This window comes from Carlito syrichta, unplaced genomic scaffold, assembly GCF_000164805.1.
Source record: "Carlito syrichta isolate Samal-C Ts95f unplaced genomic scaffold, Tarsius_syrichta-2.0.1 Scaffold313052, whole genome shotgun sequence".
NCBI lineage: Eukaryota > Metazoa > Chordata > Mammalia > Primates > Tarsiidae > Carlito > Carlito syrichta.
The window spans coordinates 246,422-259,685 of record NW_007257148.1 but is presented as its reverse complement, the minus strand read 5'-3'; the positions used below and the strand labels follow the sequence as shown (position 1 = coordinate 259,685).

The 13,264-nt window shown below is 39.9% G+C and overlaps 1 protein-coding gene across 1 annotated transcript in view; it reads right to left on the bottom strand.

The window, feature by feature from the left end:
* The window catches only part of DPYS (dihydropyrimidinase), a gene marked incomplete at its 3' end in the record, with an annotated part of 58,667 nt that overhangs the window by 21,837 nt on the left and 23,566 nt on the right, over nt 1-13,264 (bottom strand). Inside the window, exon 7 of the mRNA XM_021718610.1 lies at nt 11,653-11,795. Within this exon, the coding sequence (XP_021574285.1) occupies nt 11,653-11,795 (143 nt within the window). The remainder of the gene's footprint in view (nt 1-11,652; nt 11,796-13,264) is intronic.

Here is a 13,264-nt window from a genome sequence, read left to right as displayed (position 1 = left end):
AAAGAAAGATAAAGAAATCATCTTAAGTTTCTTGGTATTCAGGTCAAGCCATTAAAAAAGACAGTAATTCCCTGAATTACTCATGCCTCCAAACATATCTCCATTGTGATCTTCTTCTAAAGCAAGGAGCATGTTTTTACTGATGGTTTCTCCAAAGGTTTCTATAGGAAGTCATGGCTCTTTGCTGTACATTAGGAACATAAGGATTCCGGGACTCTTTTCAGATACTGATGTTTCCTTTGTACTGTTTTCGCTCTGTCCTCTGTTTCCTCAATAACCAATGTCCCATGTTTTTAAGATAACTGGCCAGAATTAGGGATGAGTCTGAAACCCCAAAACAGAGTTGTCTGACCCATAAAATGATCCAGCCAGCTTATGCCACAATAATGGACAGGTCTGGTGATGTTAACTATCTACTGACCCTGGAGGGCATCTTGGTCAAGTGTTGCTTTGGGGAAGAAGACAGAAGGCTGATAATTCTTTCTTTCCTTTTTAACTCAAAGGGGAAAAATGTAAAACATAGATCTTGAACCAGTTCCAAGAGAAGATAAAGTTTAGATAAAAATTTTAAATCACACATTTGTTCACTGGTCCAAGACTATGAGTATCTGGTTTATTCACTCGACAAGTAATTACTGAGCTTCTATATGTACCTGGGGCTCTTCTGAAACCTAGGGATACTGCTGTGACTAACACAGGCAAATGCCAAAGCCAGAAACACGTATAATGCATGTCAGGCAGGAAGAAAATACAGCAGGTGCTTAGTAAGGAAAGCTATGCCTTTCATAATACTTCCCATGGTGCTTATGTTCTAACCAGTCTTAATGTTGAAAATAAACTGTGCTTACTCCGGCTAAGGCAAATAATCAATGATAGAATGAGTTGTGATGATTCCTTTTGAAACTGCTTTTCTCTTATAATTAGAAAAGAAAGTTGCAGCTATTAGTAGTAAAGTACCCAGAAATCATTTCTGGTTCACTTGAAAGGTTCAGTTGTATAAGGACACGTTTAAATAAACAACTTGGAATAAATAGTGGCTAAAATTTTGCCCATATGTAGTCAGCAAAGCCAGCTGCTTTCATGCACAGTTCAATTTTTTTTTTTTAAACACAAATGTCTTCTAAAGACCACAAAATGAATCTTGGGTAGTTTGTTGGAATAATTTCATTGCAAATAATTTTTAAAAGGTGTCAGCTCTGGGAGCATTTACAAATTCTAATTTAATCCTGCTATCTTAGGCAAAATAAGCCCTTCAAGCCTCTCAATTTTAGTCATTTCTTGGTGAAAATGGGAGCTATGCAAGAAACATGGGAGACAGAATATTTATACAAAATAGAATTCTACTACATTTTGGTCCAATCTGAATTAAGTCATTATACAAGGACTTCTGGATCACAATTATAGCTAATAATAACTTCCACTAATACCTACAGCCCAGCTACTAACCACCTACCACTACTAACTGACCACCTACTACATGCCAAGTGGTACTGAACACTAATTATCTACCAAGTATCTTGTATATACTATCTTAAATACAACAGTGCTAGGAAATAGATATCCTCATCATGCCCATTTCACAAATAACAAAATTGAAATTCAGAAAAATTAAGTAACATTCCCAAAGGTCACACTCAATTCGTAAATGGCAGAGTAGAAATGTAGCCCTAAAGCTCTTCTCTTTACACTATGGTACTGCTCCCCCAGGGCCCCGGATGGCCGGTTGGGTTTTGTGTGGACTAGCAAAAGACAGTATTGTCCAAGGGACTATACTATCCTATGCTAGAAAAACCGGCATCATTGTGGTAACTATAATGCAAAAGGTGCCCCTCTAGTTACACAAAAGCACAACCTGGACCACCTTAAGCAGCGGCACTGATGCCATGTTGCCCCGTGAACCTTGTGCACAAGACAACACTGAGAATTCAAGGTATTAATCACCTTCACTTCCACTCATGCAACTAGGATGAGGCCTGTGTCTCCCACCCTCTCCTCGCACACAGTGTTCACTGGGATGGTTGTGGGTGTGGGGACTTGGGGAGATGTTAGTGACAAACACACTTAGAAATGGGCATGAAAAGCAGAGTCTTAGGGCTGGTCAATTTTTAGGAGCAGGATCACAGGGTGAGTGTATGTGTGCACATATTTCCTCTGAGGGGGAGGAGGACTACAGTACACTATTAGTCAGATGACACACAGAGTGCAACATCAAGGGAAAGTGTCTCACAGCTTCTGTGAAGCAGCCACTGATGATGGAGCTGTACTAAGATGTCATGATTGTCACTCTTTGCCAAAGGGCACCTCACTCCTCCTTCCTTCCTTCTCCCTACAGTCTACAATCACCACCACCCAGTCTTCCTTCCTGGCATTATTTCACACACAAGGCCCCCTCTAGACTCCAGATGGGCACATCCGGAAGCTACAAGCCATTACTCTTCACTGAATATAAAGTTACATTCATTTATCTCTATCTTCAATGAGAAAGGGAAGGAAATTAAGCAGGAAAGATGGCACAATGCCTTCAGGAATGGTGTATTCAAGGTCAAAGCCTGCTATAATTGAGTTAAAAAATATAATAAACTAAAATAACTATGAGCAAAACATGCCTGCTCTGCAGAATACAGTCCAGCCAGAAGTCTTTATTAAATGTTCTAGTGCACACAATGTGTTAGCTGCGTATTGTGTGCTGGAGATTCTATGAGATACCCTGTAGCTCATATATACTGAAAAGGGACAGTCACCATGGTAACTAAGTGCTATTTAATGAATACCAAATAACTGAAGCTCAGATGATGGTCTTAAATTGCCAGAACATGAATTACTGCCGCTGTTATGGGCTTGCAAGTAACTTACATGCCATTTTCTCTAATAAGATTTTTAACAAGTTAGCCAATTTGGCTGATCTCTGTCTCAACCACATGACACCACGAGACTCTATCTTGACACTGCATGAAAATCAAACACCTGATTTCTTCCTCCAACTCTAAGTAGCAAGATATTCCACAGAAATGGGTCAAACATTAGATCGGAATACGTCCTTAAACTGGAAGCTTTGACCCACGTAGTGAAGCGTTAGGACACATACATCCGTCATAAGCAATAGACACCGGCTCAATGAGCCGTCAAGCTGAATACAGCCGACTCTTTTATTTCTGAAAAAGGTGAATGCTCCCTCTACAGTAAATGCAGCTTGTTTTTTTATTGTGCGATGACACAGAAGAGCTATTGCAGCTGATTTTTGCAGGGACTTTTTACAGGCTAGTAACGTTTTAGGTAATCCTTCATCAGGACGTTCAAACCTTCCCTACAGACGCCCACTCCCAATTCTCTCTCACCATCTATCACCACATGTCAAATTTCTTGCTCTGGAATCCTCTGGCTTTTTACAGGTTTAAAAGAAAAAGCCCAAGCATGACTGCCCTGTTTTCTTTCCCCTGATCTTCCCCAGTGGCTGTAATGCAGTCCATTTTTAAGGTTACAGATTGTGTGGCAGCATTCTTACTTCTACATGCCATGAATAAGTAACAAGAATTTAAAACACGAAAATATCTAGGTACCGCGAAGCCAAAAATCATTAGCAAATGCATCCATTCTCCAGAGGCAGGCTTCTTCTTGCATAACCAGCAACTCCAAAGGCCTGGTTGGAGCCAACCGAGCTCAGAGTGGGCTGCAGGCGCCCCCTACAGCATCAGGCCTGCAATGCATGTTGCTTTCATTGAAGAAAATGACCGGTTAGCTTGACAATTGTTTTTGCTAAAACTGTTCAAAGAAATTTCGTAGAAAAAATTTGGCCAGCATCAAATGAGGTGGTAGACAGCAAGCCTGCACATTACCAGGCAGCATTTAATTTTAAAATCAGAAAGTTAAAATAAAAAGGAGGAAATTTCTTGTAAGAAAAATCCCTCTATAGATATACCTATTTATTATTCATTTGATAAAATGACACTTCTCTATAAAGTTTGCTCTATTTAAAATTGTTTCTGTCTGTGACAAACAAAATTGTAACTAGAGACAGCTGACGACATCTTCACCTTCCCCTTCTCTTCTGCAGCCTGAGCCTGTTCTCTCTCTCATGCAATTAAATATCCACCTATTAATGCCTCTCTTTATCTCACCTCCCTGCTTCGTCTCCACTTTCAGGGTCAGATCCTGCATTTACTCTCCTCTTTCATGTGGTTCATGTTGATGACTGCTCTAACACAAGAATGATCCTTCTTTTCTGAAGCCAAAGCATCTTGTTTCTGCCTCTTTTGTAGTATTCCTAGCACATTCCTTCTTAGACTGAGAATATTCAGCTTTACAGCTTCTTTCCTCTCCCTAAACTGTCAGCTTTTAAAGGCAGGGCTTGGCTCCTGCAGGAGGTTGTCCTTGGTGTCTGACTTTCCCAGGTGCTCCATCAAGAGTGAATTCATGAAAGAAGAAACACACAAAGGCTCTTTTAGTTTCATTTCTTCTCTCAAAGAGCTCTGCTTAATAAATGAATCGCTCCCAACCTCCAAAATGAAGGGGACGCTTGCACACAAGACCAGCGAAATAGTTCTTCCTCCTTTCCTTGGAAAACCTGTTCTACTTATATTCATCTGTATCTATTCACTCTTTCAACCGTCATTTATTGATTACATGCAGTAAGGCAAAAGCATGAAGTGGGAAAACGCTATTTTGACTTTTCCCCTCACCATAGCTGGTGTGGAATACAATCTTTCTAGTTTTCTTTTCTGCCATGTCTTAGTCACCCCAACCTTCTGCGCAGTGTGCAAGGCTGCATCCTTCTTCTCACTTGCCTGCTCGACATTTATTGCTCTACTCTGCTGAACTGGGCCAGGCCCAGGTCATGTAAGAATCAGTTAAAACATAAAACTAGAGCATGACTTCCCACTCCTTAAGTGTGAGCTGCACACAGTGACTTCCTCCCAAGAAGTACAATATGGAAAGTGGAGAGAAATGGCTGCATGGTGAAGAAATCTAGCAACTACTACCTGAGCCAATTGATCGGGTCAACATCAGTAGTGGTTAGTCATGTTCACAGCCTGTACCCTTGATATGGCATGAAGAAAACGGCACTTTACTTCTGTGGTCTTCCTCCCTAAAACCTATAGCCAAGGCTAATAATGAGAGAAACACCTGAAAAAAATCCTAACAGAGGGCCATTCTAAAAAATACCTGACCAAGCATTCCTCAAAACTGTCAGGGTGATCAAAAACAAAATCAGAGAAACCATCCCAGGTCAGGGAAGCTGAAGGACACATGACAACTAAATGTCATATGGGATCCTGAAATGGAAAAAGAAATTAGGTAAAAATGAAGGAAATTTGATAAATGATGGACACTAGTTAATAATAACGTATCGGCCGGGTTTGGTGGCTCAGCCTGTAATCCCGCGCCTTTGGGAGGCTGAGGTGAGTGGATTGCCTGAGCCCGCGGGTTCGAGACCCGCCTGGGCAGGCGAGACCTCATCTCTACAATAAATAAAAATAAATCAGCCGGGTGTGGTAGCGCGCGCCTGTAATTCCGGCTACTCGGAAGGCTGAGGCGGAAGGATCGCTGGAGCCCAGCAGGTGGAGGCTGTGGTGGCTGGGAGCGGCCACTGCACTCCAGTCTGGGCGACAGTGAGACTCCAACTAAAAAAAAATAAATAAATAATGTATCAATATGAGCTCATTAATTGTGACAAATGAACCACATTAATGTAAGATAATAATAGTGGCAAACAGCTGTGGAGCATATGGGAACTCTGAGTATTATCTTTGCAACTTTTCTGTAAGTCTAAGATATTCTAAAATTAAATATTTGTTTTAAAAAGTGGAATGAGGATGGTGGGGACACTTAAAGCCCAGACTTCTTTGCATATAACCAAAGGTGTACAAATAGTTTTTGGTTACATGGCTACAATATAACCATGTAACCAAAAACTATTTGTACACCCTAAAGCTACTGAAATTAAAAAAAAAAAAAAAAGAGGAACACAAACTCAAGAATATGAATGAGCCGGGCACAGTGGCTCACACCTGTAATCCCAGCAGAAAATCACCTGTCAGGTACAATGTGCACAGGTGAGGATGGTGGGGACACTTAAAGCCCAGACTTCTTTGCATATAACCAAAGGTGTACAAATAGTTTTTGGTTACATGGCTACAATATAACCATGTAACCAAAAACTATTTGTACACCCTAAAGCTACTGAAATTAAAAAAAAAAAAAAAAGAGGAACACAAACTCAAGAATATGAATGAGCCGGGCACAGTGGCTCACACCTGTAATCCCAGCAGAAAATCACCTGTCAGGTACAATGTGCACAGGTGAGGATGGTGGGGACACTTAAAGCCCAGACTTCTTTGCATATAACCAAAGGTGTACAAATAGTTTTTGGTTACATGGCTACAATATAACCATGTAACCAAAAACTATTTGTACACCCTAAAGCTACTGAAATTAAAAAAAAAAAAAAAAGAGGAACACAAACTCAAGAATATGAATGAGCCGGGCACAGTGGCTCACACCTGTAATCCCAGCAGAAAATCACCTGTCAGGTACAATGTGCACAGGTGAGGATGGTGGGGACACTTAAAGCCCAGACTTCTTTGCATATAACCAAAGGTGTACAAATAGTTTTTGGTTACATGGCTACAATATAACCATGTAACCAAAAACTATTTGTACACCCTAAAGCTACTGAAATTAAAAAAAAAAAAAAAAGAGGAACACAAACTCAAGAATATGAATGAGCCGGGCACAGTGGCTCACACCTGTAATCCCAGCAGAAAATCACCTGTCAGGTACAATGTGCACAGGTGAGGATGGTGGGGACACTTAAAGCCCAGACTTCTTTGCATATAACCAAAGGTGTACAAATAGTTTTTGGTTACATGGCTACAATATAACCATGTAACCAAAAACTATTTGTACACCCTAAAGCTACTGAAATTAAAAAAAAAAAAAAAAGAGGAACACAAACTCAAGAATATGAATGAGCCGGGCACAGTGGCTCACACCTGTAATCCCAGCACTTTGGGAGGCAGAGGTGAGAGGATTGCTTGAGCACATGGATTGGAGACCAGCTTAGGCAACATGGTAAGACCTCGTATCTACAATAAATCAAAAAATTTGCTGGGTGTGGTGGCGCATGCCTGTAGTTCCAGCTACTTGGAAGTGGAAAGATCACCTGAGCCCAGCAGATCAAGGCTGTAGTGGTCATGAGCGTGCCACTGCACTCCAGCCTGCATGACAGAGTGAGACTCTGATTCAAAAAAAAAAAAAGAATATGAATGAGGAAGAAAGTGAATACGACTGTGGTCCAGTATAGTACGTGAGTGTGCAGGATTCCACAGAATCCAGACTGCAGGGTGAGAAGAAGCAGAGCATGGCAGCAGTAGGGTAGTGACTGAGGGCAATGGAAAGCCATGAACGATGCACAGTTAGAAAAGGCTAAAAATACTGTCGTGCATCAGAAAGGTCCTCGTTGAGGTCATCATCATAAATTTTGGTCGGGAACAGCCAGTTCAGATGAGTAACTTTCTCATAACAACAAGGCCAAGAACAGAGAAAGCTGGCGCTGTCGTCGACCCAGAAAAGGACTCAGCATACGGTTTCTGCAAAGAGCTCTCTCTTTGAATGTGAACCATAATCAACACACTTCCACCTTGTTCACACATTCCTCCAGATTCAGGATTCTATGAAGCCTCCTCTTCAACACCCCTTTCTTTTTCCCCACATTCTGAAAAAGATGAATTAATGGTAGTGTAAAATATTCTGATGGTGGCTTAGAGAAAATTTTCTGATTAAAGGATTGAAGAAGCAAGACGCAGAACAAGTCAATTAAGTTAGAGAAATCCAAAAGAGGCTAAATCAATGTAATACACCCTGAAAAACATGTCTTCATTTTTCAAAAATATAGTAAAACAAGAAAAGAAAAACAAAAAGGCCTTCAGTTTTTTTTAAAAGGATCTGCCTCCCATGTTACCACGAAATAACTAACAACACCTAAAAATGGAAAAGTACTGCAAAAAATAACAATGATCAGACTAGACAAATAAAAAATAACCATGAGAACACATATCTTGGCCAGGCACAGTGGTTCACGATTATAATCCCAGCACTTTGGGAGGCTGAGGTGAGAGGATTGCCTGAACCCACGAGTTCAAGACCAGCCTGGGCAACTTGGCGAGATCTCATCTCTACAATAAATCAAAAAATTAGCTGGGCATGGTGGCGTGTGCCTGTAGTTCCAGTTACTTGGAAGGCTGAGGCAGAAGGATTGCCTGAGCCCAGCAGGTTGAGGCTGCGGTGATCGTGAGCATGTCACTGCACTGGAGCCTAGGTGACAGAGTGAGACTCCAACTCAAAAAAAAAGAGAGAGAAAAAAATACATATCTTGTCTTTATGTAACACATTTCTAGTGTACAAAACATTTGCACATGTATGATCTCACCTGATTCTAACAAAAACCGTGTGAGGTAGGCACAATTATTAATGATCTCATTTTACATGCGGGAGAGTGGATTTTCAGAGACTTTAAATGAACTTTGATGGCACTGGGATTAGAACCTGGGGCCTGGGCTAGTTTTCATGTGTCATTGTGTCTAACACCAGAATGTACACAGTAAGTGGACACAGATAAAAAAGACTTAGTACAAAAGTAATTAAATGCAGAATACGTATCTTTACTCCTAAAAGATAAAATAATTAATTTTCTGTTATCACTGTTGCATAAAGCGAAGCACAGATGTTTTATAAGAAATAGCAAAGACCCAATGAGAGAAAGAGACAGGAACATAAAAGCATAAAGCTTCTTAGTTTAACATTAAGTTAGTTATTATTAGATTAGAAATGAGAGAAGTTGAGCAGGTAATATATGTAGATCTTTTTTGGAAAACTACACATCTGGATCATTATGTGTTATTCTGAAAAAGTGAATAGGAAAGAAAGGACAAAACAATGTTGGAAAAATCAGTAGCTGAAACTTGTGAGAAAGTGGTCTAAATTTATATAGTCTAAAAACATGACTCAAGGAGACATAATCACTGCCTATAAATATCCTCCAAGCAGCAATATGTGGTAAATAAAGTAAGTGAGTTATTCATGATCTTAGGTTCAGGTCATTTCTCTTTGTCCAATTGTCTAAGGAAGACAATGCTTCACACCTGAGCTGGTGTCGCCCTTAGAAATTAAAAGAGCCTGTGAGGACTATAGGCTGGGCCTTGCTGGAGATATTGAGGTGTCCAGTTAAAAAGAAGAACCACAGGGAATGCTGCCTCCAAAGACTCTACACATTACCAGAAATTATACTGGATAGTAACATCCCTCAATAGAGTTTTCATTAGAATTTTCATTTTTCCCACATCTTGAATAAGGAATAACCTAAAATGGAATCAAATCCCAAAGAGCTTTGTTACTGGTCCACCAAGTTGGAAGAAAAATGGAATATGACCAATCAAGAATATCATAAAGTGCTCTGCTTTGATACCAGGAGATAGTATGGTACTGAATCGTGAAAAACATACAAGTTTATAATGTCAAAGTCACTGGATCAGGATTCTTGCATCAAACCTGCCACTTACACTTTTGTACAGCTGTAGTTTTCTCATTGCCATAAGGTGATCATATTTGTCTTACCTGATAAATCACATTTTGGCTATCAAAGTGTTTTCAAAACCCACTGAGAGCTGTGCAAGTGCCAATGATTGCAAAGTATTAACATGACCATGACGCTCCCAGATGTTATACTTCAAAAACATCATTCTTCACAAATATTTCTTTCACAAGATACTTTTCTCCCTTTTTCCCTAGGTTTTCTCACTAAATCCCAAGGTTTCCTTAAACCACAGGTTACTTCAAACAACCTACTTGGTCCCAGCCCTTGAAGCAGCCTAAATTGGTTGAATTACAGCCAAGATGACCCTGGCAAGGTCCCTGCTAAATGTGCAGCAATCCTCTGGACAGTGATATTTAAAATATCAAGAGTTCTGTAACTCTGATACTGCATACTCAGTTCATCCACAGATCAATCCAGACTCAAGCATTTTTTCTACTGCCTTCCCAAACAGTTTTTCTAGCCTAGTAGACAAGCTGACCACATTTGGTTTCACTTGTCTTCCTTTGTTATGCAGGGAGATGGACCTAGATCATTTGACAGCCAGATTTTAGTCCTTCAATGGGCAATATTTCTCTAACATAATAACAAAGACCCCGAGTTGTGCTTGGTTGGTATCTTAAGACATTTATGTAAATCAGATTTATAACCATCCTTCACAGCATTGCATAGATCCTAACCAGCAGTGAGGTGATGTATACTGAAGTGTTTCATTAAAGGCTACTTGCCATGACCAAGGCCTGCCAACCATGGGAAATGGTCCCTGGGTGGGCAAAATGAGTGTCCAGAGAATGGCAAGCACAGAAACAAAAAATGAAAACCAAAAAACTCAAGTATTTTCTGGGGCTTAATTTTAGGCTCATAGAGATGGTAACTTAGTGCTTCAAATGGCAGCCCAGGAGCATGGGTAGCCCACTTCGATTGAAGCTGGGTCCTTGTGACATATCACTCCAAGAAACTATAGGTTTGGTTTGGTTTGGTTTTTTGAGTCAAGGTTTCATTCTGTCACCCAGGCTGGAATGCAGTAGCACAATTATGACTCAGTGCAGTCTTGACCTCCTGGTCTCAGGTGATCATCGCATCTCAGCCTCCTGAGTAGCTGGGACTACAGGCATGTGCCACCATGCCTGGCTAATATTTTGTAGAGACGAAGTCTCCCTATGTTGCCCAGGGGCTGGTTTCAAACTCCTGAGTTCAAGAATCCTCCCACCTTGACCTCCCAAAGTGCTGGGATTGCAGGTGTGAATCACTGCACCCGGTCACAAGATTTTTTTTCTTACTATAATAAACCACCTAAAAGACTTTGAAGAAATGCCTGCACAATGAAGGCAGAAGGGTCTATCGCATTCCTGTTTATACACACAGATGTACATACACACAAAATGTTGAACTATGTAATGAGATTTTCTCTACCACAACTGCAAAGTTTATGAAAAGCACAAATTAGGATGCAGTTGTTGTCTGTGCTAACATCCTACAGAGAAAAATTAACGGATCTTCAGCTTCTATTGAATGCTTTCCTGAGTTGGTAGAATTTGCCAGACCTGCAATATTAACATAAGAATTATGGAAATTGGAGACAAAAAGCTGGCGTCTACTGGGAATGATAGGCTCAAGATGAACTCAACTGGAAAATTTGGCTAACTAAAAGTGACATCCTTTGTGCTGGAATTTTTCTATCTGAAAGATTTAGAAAGGCTGTAATTATCTCAAGTTTTCAATTCAACCCTTTTCAAACTAAGCCTTTGATTTTCTTCATTGCACCATACCTTTCCTCTGTGTGAACTTGGGTGTTTGCCAGGCACTGAGGTGATAAATTCATATCAGTTTTATATGCATATCTATTTCCAGAGAATGCAACACAACTTTTGCAACCTCTATGCCAAGAAAAACAAAGGAATATTTGCACATCAAAACCTTTATCTCGTGTATAGGCTCAAAATACCTGAACACAGCTAAATAAATAATCTAATAAGAAATGACTGATTAATACCAAAGCATAAATTCTTGGCAAGTTAGTGCTTTTCTCCATGACAAAGCCAAGGATTACAAGAACTTAGACTTACCTTGTGGCTTCTGGGTCCCAAATCACAATGTCAGCATCCGATCCTACTGCTATTCTTCCTTTTCTTGGATAGAGATTAAAGATTTTGGCTGCATTTGTGCTGGTAACGGCCACAAATCGGTTTTCGTCCATTTTACCATTATGCTGTAAAATAATTCAAAGAGTTGTTCTAATGAGCAAACACTAAAAAAACTCCTATAATAAAAATACAAGACTTGCGTTTCTTAAACCAAACAGAACTGCATATGATTTTTTTTATATTGAGGAACCAACCACATCTGAGGATGTTGATGACTATAAACAATAATAATAATGATGATGGAGATGATGACAGAGCATATGAAAACCTGAAGATGACTTTTCAAACTCCTCCTCCCTCAAAAAACCCCCACTAATGTTTCCCATTCTTCCTGGCAACCCACAAGATTGATGCAAATGACAGCTATATGTTGGCAATGGTATTTTCAATTTCCATTTAAAGCTTGCCACCTACAACATTTATAATCTGGCTTATTTATCGGAGACCTAGTATTTATGAGATAATAATGTAAACACTAGATAGAATATTGTAGAATTAAGATAAGATAGGTGACAACACTTTTTTTTTTTTTAGTTGGAGTCTCACTCTGTCGCCTAGGCTGGAGTACAGTGGCACACACACCACCCCAGTGTCGACGTGCTGGGCTCTGGTGATCCTTCCAACTCAGCCTTCCAAGTAGCCAGAACTACAGGCGTACACTACCATGCCCAGCTAATTTTTTTATTTGTTGTAGAGACAAGGTCTCGCCAAGTTGCCTGGGCTGGTCTCGAATCCGAGGGCTCAGGCAATCCACTCGCCTTGGCTTCCCAAAGTGCTGGGATTACAGGCTGAGCCACCAAGCCCAGTCGGTAACAACACTTTTAAATTAGGTGACAATGCTTATAGAAAGATTTAAAAAATCAGCTAACAAGGTTCAATTTCATGCCATTGAAATTTACATGAACCAACAATTATGGATAGTCTATTGCAAGAGATTTTAATATGGACAGAATTCAGAGGGATGAGACTCCTCTAAAGCTTAAAAAAAAATTTATTCAGAGTTTATTCCTATAGATAGTGGTAAGAGAGTCCTTAAGGATTATTTAAATATCAAAGAGTCGCGTCAAAAATGGTAAAGAACCATGTCCTGAAAATATTATCATAAATAAATCATATTAATGCTTCAGAAAATAAAACAGCTTTCTATATGTTACAAAGAAACATTCAGTCATTTTAAAGCCATTTATATACATGGGAACTATCAGATTATAAAAGTATGCTGTAATGAAGACATTCATTGTTATCAAGAAAATCAAAGCAAGGAGAAAGAGAAGTCACTTGCGATGGTTGAAGTTAGGATGGAGGGAGAGGGAGTAAGGAGGATGATTAGTAGAAGATAGTGCTACAGAAATGTTTTGAAGATCCTTATGGGTAAATGAATTGTTTAATTAACATCCAGTAAGTAATGGAGACAATTAGAAGGTTTTTGAGAGGAAGGTAGAACTTCCTTTGTAATGGGAACTCTGGTACTGAAGTCTAGAATAGATTGTAGCAAGTGAGTCACTGGAGACAGGGACATCAGCTGTGAGACTGC